At 38.6% G+C, this 13,292-nt stretch overlaps 1 protein-coding gene across 1 annotated transcript in view; it reads left to right on the top strand.

Moving 5' to 3' along the window:
- The window catches only part of TMEFF1 (transmembrane protein with EGF like and two follistatin like domains 1), a 112,514-nt gene that overhangs the window by 66,355 nt on the left and 32,867 nt on the right, over positions 1-13,292 (top strand). Inside the window, exons 2-4 of the mRNA XM_066327709.1 lie at positions 1,020-1,129; positions 4,575-4,704; positions 10,381-10,407. Coding sequence (XP_066183806.1) covers positions 1,020-1,129; positions 4,575-4,704; positions 10,381-10,407 — 267 coding nt within the window. The remainder of the gene's footprint in view (positions 1-1,019; positions 1,130-4,574; positions 4,705-10,380; positions 10,408-13,292) is intronic.

The raw sequence follows: 13,292 nt of genomic DNA on the forward strand, positions 1-13,292 counted from the left end.
TGTCAGGGGATTTTTCCAGAGCCCTTGGTGTTATTTTCACCTTTTCATTGGAATCAATAGTACCAGCACTGTTCCCACACAGCCTGATGAGGTCACATTCAGGTGGACACTGGCCACTTCCATTATCCTACTTGTGCTTTCTTTTGCTATCTTTCCTATACATAATTCAAATCAAATACTTATTTCAAAAGAATATATTTATTCTTTTTTAAAACTAGCCTTAGATTGTGATGTTCAAAAAGAGCTTTAAGCTAGTTAGATGACCTTTGTGCTAGAGCTAGTGCCTATGCAGTTGATGTCTAAAGCCCCTTGGTTTCCCTCTTGCCAGCTGTGCCTGTGCTGCAAACTTACGGCAACAGGAGCTGCCAGTTGTGCTCCATATTTTTATGAACAGAGCTAAGACACAGATTTCTGGTTCATTACTCTGGCTCCTACAGTGCAAGCAAATTATAATAGTTTAAACACAGTTGGGTTTATTTTTAGTCTGAAGGATAGCAATATGGCCATGGCAGAGAGTGGAAAACCAGGCAGAAAAATTCTGATGGTTCGGCTTTTCTGCTTCCTCAGGACCTTTGTGGAGGGTAAAGCAAAAAGAGGTAGCGGGTGAGAAACACAGGCTATAACCCGTGTGAATCTCCTGACTCCTACTAGAAAAAATTTCTGTGGAGAAAGATTTTATACTGTGGTGTCCCCATCAGGGGAAACACTGAGGAGAATTTGGGTAGTATAAACACATGCTTTCTCTGTATCAGTTAAGGTAGTGAATCAACATTTAGCCACAACCACTCTCTCAACCGGGCAAAGCTGCCTCTGGGGAGCAGGACCTACCTCTGGAGAGGAGCCCAGGGGCAGGGCTGAGCCCATGAAGGGCAGCCTGGGGAACATCTCTGGTATTTTTCCTTTAATTTCTATATGTGAGTAAGACAGCAGGGGTGCTTAGAGGGTTTAAGGACAAGGCAGTCCTCAAAATAACACATCTTACAATTTCTTTTCTGTCTTGTTTTTCTGTTTTTCTGCAGAGTTAAATGTAAGAGACTCTGACGTAAGAGTGTGTGATGAATCGTCCTGTAAATATGGAGGAGTGTGCAAGGAAGAGGGTGATGGCGTGAAATGTGCATGTCAGTTCCAGGTAAGGGCTGCTCACCTTTCTGTTTGCCATTTCTAACAAATCTTTCAGCTGCACTGAAGTATTTGTAGAGTCACTGCTTCAAAAATCCCTCTCAGCAGCAGGCTTATGGACTCTAACCATAAGCTCCTTTTTCAATGGCACTGATTGGATCAGATAACAGCAGGGTCACCAGTGATCATAAAGGTTATGAGTTAGAACAATTAATTAGTCCTGCTCAGAAAAAAAAATGATAAAAATGTCTTCTGAAGTTTTAAAAATAAGTAAATAGCAGGTTAAAATTTTTGTCAGTTTTTGAGCATTTGGTTTACAGTTTTTGTAACTATCATGGCAATTCTTCTCCCCTCCTGCCACCAACTTTTTTAGAGAAAAACTAATATAGCAGTTCTTTCTTTCGACAGTTTACAGCCAGGACAAATGTATGAAATATTATGTACAAGACTCACAATAAAATAAAATTGGAAGAGCTGGCAGGGTTATCAGCAAACCCTGGAGTGGGCTGTCTTTCAGTGTTTTAAAAATAATTGTGTGTTCTTTTTCCAATAAATAATAAATCAAGGGGAACCAGTGTAGCAATGGTGTGTATATGATCTTACACTGGTTTTGTATTCCAGTGTTTCAGAGCTGGATTTTGATAGATAGCATGTGCACCTGTGCTGGGGACATTGTTCTAACTGCCTTTTAAAGGCAGAAAAAATTCTTTTGAGAAGAGGCTTTATCATCTGTCTCAGTTTGTAACATTTATTTATGCAAAATAGTAAAATAAAAGCTCAGCAATGATTAAAAAAAAAAGAAAATTATATGCAACCCTAGGATAACCAAAAGTTTAATTTATTTTCTGTAGGTGGCAAATTTTGTCACTTCCTTATAACGTGGTCTTGAAAACATTAAAAAAAAAAAAAAAAAGAGCTATTCCATGTGATAAACTGCTACTTTGTTTTGAAGAGTATATTTTTTACAAAAGTATTTTTTTTAAACTACTTGCATGTTTACTTGTACTTCTTGAAAAATTTATTCTATACTCTTAGGAAAGAAGTCTACGGGTGAGGAGAAGATACTGTGTTTTTCAGACATAGAAGGCTGAAAATCTTCTTGTAACTCTCAAACTTAATTGAGCTTACTCAATTTGCTGCAAATAGTAGCACCAAAATTTCCAGGCAACACACACCCAGCCCAAACTGTTAGATTCTTCACATGTAAGACTGAGAGCTAGCTAATTTTTTACTGATATTGTAAAGCTTTCAAAGGAAAATAGACACATTTGTTTATAATGGTTCAGCTGAAGACTCACTGAAAGAAAGATGTGGAAATATCAGCCTTTTTCCTATTTTTTTTTTTCCTGATATTCCTAAGTCTGGAATATCAGAATTCCAGAAGCATTTTTTCCTATTCATCGCGGAGCATGTAATGGCAGAAAGAGTTCTGCAGGATAAAAGGTCTTTTGCTGTATTTTGGACGATTTTTACAAAACCTGAATGAAAAGCTGATCAACACCTAGTGAGTGTGTTACGAACCAGTAGGGGAGGTAAGATGAGTGAGGTGGATGAGCAGAAAGAGAGGCATCATGGGGCTCTTTTCTAATCTCAGTAAGAAAGGCTTGACAACAATCAGGTTAGTAAGATAAGTGCTTTCATAGGACAGAATAGGGAAAGGAGCAAAGTGACAGTGGGCAAAATCTTACAACCTATTCAGATGCTGGTTAACTCTGAAATCACACAGCACTGGATGGATTTTCCCATGGCACACTGTGCCCAGCAGATCCTGGGCACTAAGGGATGTTCTCCCTTTTGGCCATTTGAGGTAACAGAGGACTTCCTCACAAGAAAACAACTTTACTCCTAAAGGGTGCTCACAGCAGAATTTTGGGCTGTACTGTACCAAATCACTAAAGGCTTAGCAAACTGTAAAAAAAGGAATCCCTTTACTTTTCATTTTCTATCCTCAGGGCAGAACCTGAAAATTTAAAACATCACAAAAAGACTTAAGGAGAATTGAGAATTATTGATTGAACAGAGAATTATCTATTGGAAAGCAATGTCCCCCTCAGGAGTTGCCTGTTAATTACTCTCTAGATACGGCTGTTCATGGCATGTGACAGGACTAATGGCTGTGGTTGAGTGTCTGAGAGCTACTCACTATGGGAAAGTATTTCAAAACTGTTAGAAATAATTTTCAGAGCTGCAGCATGATTTATTTCTGTCCATACCTGCTTAGTTCATTCTCAGTTGGTCACCTATGGCAGGATGACAAAGGATTGGAGGGTAATACTTTCAAAATTATGTTTTAAGATTTCAGTGTTTTGACCTTTCTGTACGTCAAAGCAGAAAGAATCTGTTATGAGAGAGACTCTCATTTGGAATTTGGAGAAGAAACTCTTGTTTTTTAAAAGTCATTTTAGCTTAACTAATGTTATTTCTGCATGCACTCTCATGGGTTGAACTACACCGGTTTAATCATAAACTTTGTGTGATTAAGAAATTTGGTAGCTACTCTGTATTTCATCACTATTTCTTGGGTTTTGTTTTTGGTTGAGTTCTTTTTACATTGGGGTGTTGAAATGCAAAAGGTGTCTGACATTACAGTTACCACTACATCTCCAAACAGGACAATATCTCCTTTTCCATGCTGTTTCATCCTGAAACAAGGTTTGGATCTCCAGTTCAGTAGGAAGCCATGCAGTACTCTCAGATATTGGGCAGACTGGTGGTCCCAGCATCTTAATGCACATTATGTTTATAATGGGGCTTATAATCCATTTGTGTTAGAATATAAGAAAACAGCGAAAGGCAGGTAGCTTCTGCAAAAGCTATTCTGGATTATAAGTTTTCCTTTCTTCCTTCCTTTCTTTAATTTGTATCATATTCTACTAAATCTAGGATTTAATTTTTTCAGTGTAGTAATAGAAAAGTGTTATTGTAGTTGTTGACCAAGTAAAAGACTCATGATGTTCTTGAATTTAATAAGAATGGTGATTGTTTCCATCTCCTTTGTAAGACTGTTCTGACCAAAAAGGTCAAAAAATCTCCCCTTAAGCACTGTTCTCCTTAAATTCTCCTTTGCTCAGTTTCATCCCCCTGAGCCTAGTCATACTTTCTTGTATTATCTTGAAAAAGTTTTCTCCTTCCTCAGTGTTTATCCTTCAAATACTTCCAGATGCCTGACATATTCCCTCTAGCCAGTACAAAGTCCCACCATAGTTATTCTGTGCTTTTAATCTTTCCTACTGAATTCTTATGTTCAGTCCACGTGGAGTTAGACTATTATTTCAGGGATCCTAGAGGAATGCATATAGTGATACTGAAAAACTAATATATTTCAAATCATTTTTTAGCAAAAGGGGTTATAAAATGCTGTTAATAACACAACTATCTTCCTCTATATTCATATGCAGCTGAGATTAATCACTTGATTTCTGTATGACTGGGTTATATTATAATTTCTTTTCCAGTGTCATACAAACTATATTCCAGTTTGTGGATCAAATGGAGACACTTACCAAAATGAATGCTTCCTCAGGAGAGCTGCTTGCAAGCACCAGAAAGAGATAACAATGGTATCAAGAGGACCTTGTTATTCTGGTATGTAAAACATCACTTTGTGTCACTAATGAGCGATGTTTTATGGTTAGCTCTAGTTTTGCCCGTAATTCCAGCAATTAAAATTTTCGTGCTTTTCATAGAATAAAATAATGTGGAAAGCTCGAGTCCTCTTTAGGAATGGAACCATTTGCTAGACAAGAAATCTGATATATCTTCTGATACACTGACAGATTAATAAATGAACATTACAAGTTGAAATACTTTATCTGAGAAAATGGATTATAAATGCTTCTGTGGTGCTTATACGGAAGCTTTCAACAAACTTGCAGCAGACTCCAAATTAGCCATTTCTTTAGGACTTTTATTTCTTGGATATACAGAAGTGTGGCATCCAACAAGTGACACTGATCATCCTGACTGCCACCCTACCTGTATTCAAGGCATCATCTTTAACTTTGGGTCACTACATTGAAGATATGCCTGATTTATCATTCTACCTCACATTTCTAAGGAACTTGCCTTTTTTGTATTTCCACACATTTAAAGCATACATTTTCCACATTTCAAATACATGGGACAGGTTTTCACTGTCATGAATATTACAACATGCTCTTAGACACAGAAATTGTAACCACCAAATGTGTTCTGAACCTCTGGGTAGATTCAAAGCTGGTAAGACCAGACACATGGCTGGTTTTCTCTGAATTAAATTAAATGACTCAGTAGTGTCAACAACTTCTTTGGTATGTAAATAATACACACAAAATATTAAGTTGCGGGACATTCCTCATCTTTGGATACATAATGGTTGCTCAGATTAATCTAAACAAGCTTACATCTATATGGCAGCCAAAAGCGTGACCGTGGGTCAGATGCACATTCCTTACTATATGTTGGTTAATTGCAATGACAATTTAGACAATTTCAGGCCTGAAGCTCACTGTTAACTGCAGAACCTTATCTGGAAATTAGGGTAAATGCATGTGCAGGGTACGTAGTCCAAGTCCTCACTGCGGCCAGCCCCAGTTACCTCATTTAAATACAGTGTGTTTCACACCAGCTGCTCTAAGGCCTTTGATTGTACCACAGACCCATCCTGAGGCCTGGCTCATATTTACTAAGGTCCAAAACAATCTGTGTTGTTGGTCCTGATGCTGAAGGAAGCCCCTGTTTTGTATCCAGCTCAGAGGCATAATTCCAGCGTCCCTGAGGCAGATGACTGAATCTGCTGTCTTTCCCCATCTCCCACCTCTAAATTATCTACAGATGCTGCAGAAATAGGAAAAAAATGCAATCTAGTTTTGGAAGACTCAGATATTACTCTAACAACACCCAAGAAATATGAAGGTTTGAACTGAAGATGTATAAGTAAAAAATATTTTTTTGATTTCATGTTCAAGTCATTTTTAGAAATGGACACAGCATAGAAGTTTCTTTCTATCACTAAAATGAAATTCTAGGATAATGTTTTAGAAACAACAGAAAGTGTTTGTTTATATATGCATTCTACTCTACTAAGAAAAAGAAATTTCAAAATGAAAAATCAATTCTTCTCAGCCTTAGGTTGCTGGCAGCTAATTACTACATTATTCAGCTAGTACGGGAATTTTTTTCAACCTTCCTCTTCTTTTCTTTAAGACCTACATAAAACCCAGGAAATGCAGCATAATTTTTAGCACTTAATGCAACAGATCAAGAAACATGCTGAAACACAACACTCCAGAAAGTACCGAAAACACATTTTTGAAACAGAGGTTCTGATTCAGGCTGCATATTGCACTTACACTGTTAAGTGCCTTGGCAGAGCTGCAGTAGAATGGTACCTGCTGCCCCCTGAGTGTCTGATGTGCTTTGGGTGGCATGAAAATATTGGAGGATAAAAGCCATCATTCAGAACCTCTCCATGCCCTGCCAAGAGAGTGACATATTTGTGTTCCTGATCTGTTACACGTTTAATGGGGAGTCAAATACTCCAATTAAAAGATATTTTGTAGACCTCCATTAATTTTCACTGCTTGCCTTTGAATTTGCTATTAAAATGCTTTGTTGTAGGGCATCACTGGAAGATGAGTACAGATTCATTTGTTTCCTATCAGAGTTTTGTTTTTTTTTCAAAGCAAAGCTTCATCCTGGTGGGACACACCCAAGACAATAGGATGAAATTCCTCCTCAGTGTTGGAACAAATGTTTAATATTTAAAGTATATCAGACTTCTGAATCTCATACAAGAATAAAATACTTCCCTTTTGCCAGGGATTGATACCTTCTGTAGCTATGGCACTAGAACAGAGTACACTGAGTGATTTAGTCACTAAATCATTATTCTGTTTCCTGACAGGTAATATTTTGATTAAAATTTTACAGACATAGGTGATTTGCAGCATATTTATTTATCTCCTTTGTCGGAAGGCTGTCAGAGTTTCAATACTCTAAAATAAACAATGTTTAAAAAAGAGTCAATTATAGGTGCTTTAGAAATAAACAAAATGCAAGTTTTGATGTTAAAAATGGTTGTTTAGAGAAATGAAAGAGAATGTATGGCTGAAATTTTGGGTCTGCATATACAGGTTTTAATATTGATTTTGACTGCTGCCAGGTTTGTATTATATGCACATGAAAATGTAATCACACAATGATGTAGTACTTGATTATACTTGCAATTTCTCAATGTATTGTATACATTTGGAAGCCACAGTCCATTGCTTTCTGTTGGGATTTCTAAATCAAAAAAACTAAAAAAGGAAAAAAGGAGAGTAAAGCTATTTGCAGAACTAGAAAGAAACACAGGCATTATTCTCTTAGGAGTGGCTTATGGAAGGGTCTGCTTGCTTAATTTTTCAGTGGACTGTTTACCCTCCTGTTTGTACTTAGCAGTTTGGAGCTGTTGCCCTAAATGGGGAAGAGATGGGTTCAATTTTCATGCTACTTTGAGTTAAAAGCCATCCCTCCTGAATGAGAGAGGCTGCAAGCATTTTTGGTTTGGGGGAGTTTTTTCTGCCTCTGCACCAAAGCAGACCCACAGTACAGAATTGGCTCCTGTTCAGAAAGAACAAAAAAGGAGATTCTGACTGTAGCTGAGTGCTTACAGCATTCAGATGCTGTGTCTGATCCAAGTCCTTCTTTGTGTATTTTATCCAGAAACTCCTTATGGATAAAAGCAGCTCATAGCAGAAGCCTGTATATTTGTGTATTAGCATATTTTTATAGAGTCATGGAATGGTTTCATTTGGAAGGCACTTTAAAGACAATCCAGTTCCCACCTCACAGTTCTGGGTAGAAATATCTGCCACTAGACCAAGTTGCTCAGAGCTCCATCCAGCCTGGCCTTGAACACCTTGAAGGAAAAGCCACCTATTTGGAAAAGGGTGGTTTAAGTAAAGGTAGAGGTCAGTCATTCCTTCTCTAATTACTGACCGGTGGCTGGGGGAATGCTGTTTGTGCCCAGCATCTTCACTTCTTTGAGCATCTTTCTTGACAGATATTGGTACATGGAGGCAACTTTTGAAAGCCCTGAATTGATTAAGGGCCTGAAAAGAGCAGGGATGCTTGTCCAAGTAAGCTGGGAAAAAAAAAAAAAAAAAAAGCTACTCTTTTAACCAGCAGCTGCCTGGGAAAATCTAGCCAATGCTCAGGAAAAGAAAAAAAAAAAGCAGGAACACCAGCTTAGTTTAGCATGGTTACCCTGGAGACAAGAGTCCTAGCATAGCTCCCAGGGAAAAGTTGAAAATGATACAGTGATACAGAGGATGACACTTTCTTTTTTTAATCCTTTTTGAGAACTGAAAGTCCAGAGAAGTAGAAATGAATCTATCCTGCTGCTGTGATGTCCTGCCAAGTGGACTTGATGTATATCAGGCCAATGATCTATAGAGACGAGTGGTCTGGGCATCAGCTCCATGATTTACAGGTTGCTTTCCACGAGTGGTACCTGCCCTGCCCCATGCACACAGGATTCAGCCAGAGCCCCTCAAGCTGGGGCTGAACAGCATTTCTCACCTCAGGGGACAGCAGTCAGGGAGTGAGAACAGGAAATAAAGACACAGAGAAAGTCAAGCTTCTTTGAGACATTTCGTCCGTATTCTTCACCATTATGTGGCGAACTTGCTAATATTTTTATATCAGCTTCCTCTCTCCCAAAACAGCTTATTACACAGTTTCACCACCACAAATAATCCTACATATCAACTCATATAAGTAAATTATGCCCCTTCAAATTTCTTAATGAAGCAATACTGCATCATAAGGCGTATTTCTCAGTGACCCAACACTGACATTTTATATGGGATTGGCTGCTTTGTCAGTAAAGTGGGTCACTATCAATGGAAAAAGGAACCTTCTGGTTTTTTGCATTAATTTTTATAAGGTTATAAGCTCAGTCTGTTAGACACCAAATAGTGGTAAAGGAGGACAGAAAGGAAAATTAAGGAGAAAGAAAAACAAATATCTATTCCTGATACTCCATGTGACAGGAGATTATTTTTAATGTGTGAAGTGACCCAGTAACGTGGAATTTCACACGTTCATCCACGCACTAGAGGGAATTATTCTTAGAAATACAGCTCCTTAAAGAAAAGCAGGGGAGGGAACTGAGCAAATGGAGGGTCTGGTTTTTCCTCTCATGTGAACAATGACTTCATGTGTGGAAGTAAGATTCCCACTCCTCTCTCTGTCTGGCTTACTTCTTCTTTCAGTTTTTAGCAAATAAATTCAGCTGCCTTCTCCATCACCAAAGGAGGCATGAAAGGAGAGGTGTGGGATGAGCAGAATGCATGCTCTGCTCCTCTCCTCTCCTCAACTTCCAGAGAAGCTAATCTAATGGGAATGGAAAACAATTCACAGACAGTAGTTGCCATGCCATTCTCTCCTCCCCTCCTCCTTTGAGCAAGAAAGACAGGAGGTTTTGTGACTCAGTTCATGTGTCTAAGGGCTTGTCTTTATTGCTGTGCTAGCTGAAGCCTGTGCAGAATGCTGCCCAGCGGGATGCAGGTGCTAAATCCCTGAACAGATCCATGGTGCTCTGAAGTAGAGTTATTGGCCGGGGGTGGTGAAGAAGCTCGAGTCCTGCTGACACTCGGACTGCTAATGCAAATGGGATCCAGCTGAAAGCTGCCACTCATCAGATGCTAATCCAGTCAGTCAAATGTCAATGAAATAACGATGCCATTAGAGCATCTTTATACAAAGTGATTGACTCGACTGACAGAAGATATTTTGTCATTAGATGACTTAAATCAACTTTACTTGGAGGACTAGTTGTCTTCTGGAGGTACTTCTGCAGTCAAGTGAATTATATGTTGAAGTACTCCTTGAAGTACCACTCCCAGGGCCAGAGGGTAATGAAAAATAAATACTCCAAAATCGAACTTTGTACTCTTTTGGGTTTTGCAAATTTTAATCTCTAACAGTTGAAAAGAGGCTAAGAAAGATATTTGGTTTCAGTATTGAATAATGCTGTTTCTTGAGTAACAGCTTGACAGGGAAGAGAGAGACTAAGGCACAATGAGTATGGACAAACCACATTAAAGGATGCCAGAACTTATGTGGGATGTTTGTTTTTACAGCTGGCTCATGAAATGTAACATCTGTGTAATGTTTTACAGTGACAAGTTCCTGAACAAGCAGCTGCTCCTGGAGCAACATTTTCATTTGCTTTCTTTTTTTTTTTCCCCCTTTTTTTTTTTTTTTTTTTTAATCCCTCTCTCTTTCTTTTTTCAGATAATGGCTCTGGATCAGGAGAAGGAGGTGAGTACCAAACTCCAATTTTCTTTGGTTTTGGTCTTTCTTTTATACTCACTTGTGCCAGTTTTATACACATGTATATATACATGGCTACTGTTTACCACATGAATTGAGGGAAAATTATGGCACTTAAAATAACCTTTAAGGTTGCAGTGTTATTGGACCATCTCAGAACAGTACTGTGCATTTGTAGTATGCATTTCATCAATATTGTTCTTTCAGAATTGACCTATATAATTTTTCATTTGTTACCAGCAGTGTAGTGCAATATTTAGATCACTATTTCACCCATATTGCTCTCTAGAAAATGACCATTCACAGTAAATTTCTTATCATTTTCCCTTTGCATTTATTTCCTTAGTGTCTAAAACATCTAGTTGTTACCTTATCCTTGGTCAAGCTTGTTGCCTAAAATATAGAACAATTGCAATTATGGTATCTATTTATATAAAGTATTTTACTGCAGTATTTTTTTGTTCAAAGCTGTATATTCAAAGAGGATATATTCCAAGGATTAAAAAAATAATTATCTCAGTTCTATCTTTGATACTACTAACAAGAATACATATAGAATGAAAAATATGAGACACAGATATATAAAAACACAGAAAAACACTTTTGCTTTTAGGCTTTGGTAGTATTAAGAAGGTGTTGCAATTCATACTGATGGGACTGAGCTTTGAAGTACTGTAAATCTTGAATAGCTACATGAAAATGTGTTTTTGTGGAAAACCATCTATGGCATCACTGTGTAGCTAAATGTAACTTTAAAATAAAAACAGGAGCTGTCTTGCTCTTTTTTTTTCCTGTATGGAGGTGAATGGGGGCATTTCCCTCCCCTTAATAAGCTGCTATCAGTAAAAATAAGCTGCTATCAGTGAATTCCTGGGCAGCTGCTAGCACAAGGCCATTCTCACCTTTGTTTCCTTTTGGGGCAATGTCCTGAAGGAACAATTTTCTGCTCAAACACTTCCTCTTCTTACCTCCACAGGTAACTTTTCTGATCCTTCACACTCTTTCCCCAGCTCTGTTTGCTTCTCCTTCCCCTTTGTTAGCCAACCTGTTATTCCACTATGACTGCTCCCTGCAAGCCAGTCTTTCTGGCCTTGGTACTGCTATGCAGTTCTTGTAGGAGACAGATGACAGTAATTTAGTCCATGTTTCACTTTTATTTTTAGAACAGTTTTAGAAAAGTTTGTGTGCTGTTGAGATTAGTTTGGTTTGGGTTTTTTTCAGTATTTTATAACTGCATACAAAAATCCCGGTTAAAGTCCCTTGTAAAGGTTACTGTGTTGATCTGGAAGAGATTGGCAGCCAACTGATAGATGTCAGGATTCTTTGGGTAACTTTAAGAGCAGTTGGGAAAAACATAGGCCAGAACATGCAATGTTTTTTTGGCTGCTCACTGAAGAGTTGAAAACTCCATGTTCAAATATACTCATTCCTTGATTTGGGGCACGAGGGTGAACCCAATCCACCTGCTGGGACAAGAGAGAACCACATAGGTTTCCCTTTGTCATTGCTGTTCTTTTTGTTCTTGCTTGAAATGTTCATTGAGCCTGGGATGAAGAGTTGGGGAGGAAGGATTTGTGCTTTGTTAGCTGAGGCTCAGCATGCCAGTGCATTTGAATTATTTATGCAAAATAGAATGCCATCGGCTTTTGAGGTTTGGTGATCCCTTGATACCTTGCAGAAGTAGTTGGTGCATTGTCTTGGGAAGTGGAATATGTAGATTCAGTTCACTTCAGGCAGAAAGAATTGAATCTGGTTCCCTCGGCCCCAGGTGAATTTCTGTACTCTGGGTATGGAATTAAGAAGGAACAATGTACCCACTCTGTCCTCCAGCAGTTTTGTGACATTAGGCCTTAATTTACTGGCATTTCTTCTGAGTGCCTTTGGGCCAACTGAAATGTTCCTTCGTCTGTTCAGTATGAAAACAGTTGGGTTTAGTTCTTAAATTTAGGTTAAGGACAAAAAAAATTAAACAACAAGACATTGAAAATCCTATTTGGCTCTTCTTCCTTTTTTTAATACATCTAAGCTATTTGTGACATACTGAATTATTCCTGTCCCTGTGCACCTTCCTCCCTAAACTAGGTGTTACATAATACTTCTGTGGGACAGTTGATTAGTCTTCAGCATGTTGAGTCATTTTCTGTGTCTGAAAGCAATTCTTCAAGCAATGGAATCCACTGCTGCTTTGGTTATTGAACTCTGCTCTGGCTGAAAATTCAAGGGTATTTTTGTAACTGGAATTTGTTGGGTTTTTTTCATAATTCAAGTAGCTGTAAAAGTGTTACATAAAAACATTAAAACCTGAAAAGTCTTACTGCAAGCTAAGGGAATTTTGAAGCAAAACCAGACCTCTAGAAGAGTGCCGGATCTGTTGAGGACAGAGATGCATTGTTTGGTATGCAAACAAGAAGAAAGGATGGGAACGCAGGCAGAGGGTGACCTGCAGGGTAGAGGTGTTCCATGGGGCCCTCCTCAGTTCTGCCCCTCTGGTTATTTCAGTTATGGGACTGTCTGCTGCAGAACTGCATCTTGGCCCAGCCTTCCCCATTTGCTTTTGGAGGAAGTCAGGATATACTGAGGTATAATAATCACCCATGTCAGAATGTTAAATCATATGCTCTTGGATACAGGTGCTCAAATGGGAACCTGATTCCCTTGGGAACCTCTGTGCCCTACGGGTTAGGTACAGCTGCTGCTCAGAAGCATGAGGAAGCTTCAGTGGAAGTGGAAGAATGCAAGGAGAAGTGAGAGAGAACCAGCAAGGAAGCAAATATACTAGCTTAGAGACTTGTGTTTCCTTCCTAGGATCTGCATCTCCAGATGTTAATCACAGAATCAGTATTTTCTGTGTTTCTCAAACATGCAATTAGTGT

This window comes from Sylvia atricapilla, chromosome 1 (genome assembly GCF_009819655.1).
Source record: "Sylvia atricapilla isolate bSylAtr1 chromosome 1, bSylAtr1.pri, whole genome shotgun sequence".
Classification (NCBI taxonomy): Eukaryota; Metazoa; Chordata; class Aves; order Passeriformes; family Sylviidae; genus Sylvia; species Sylvia atricapilla.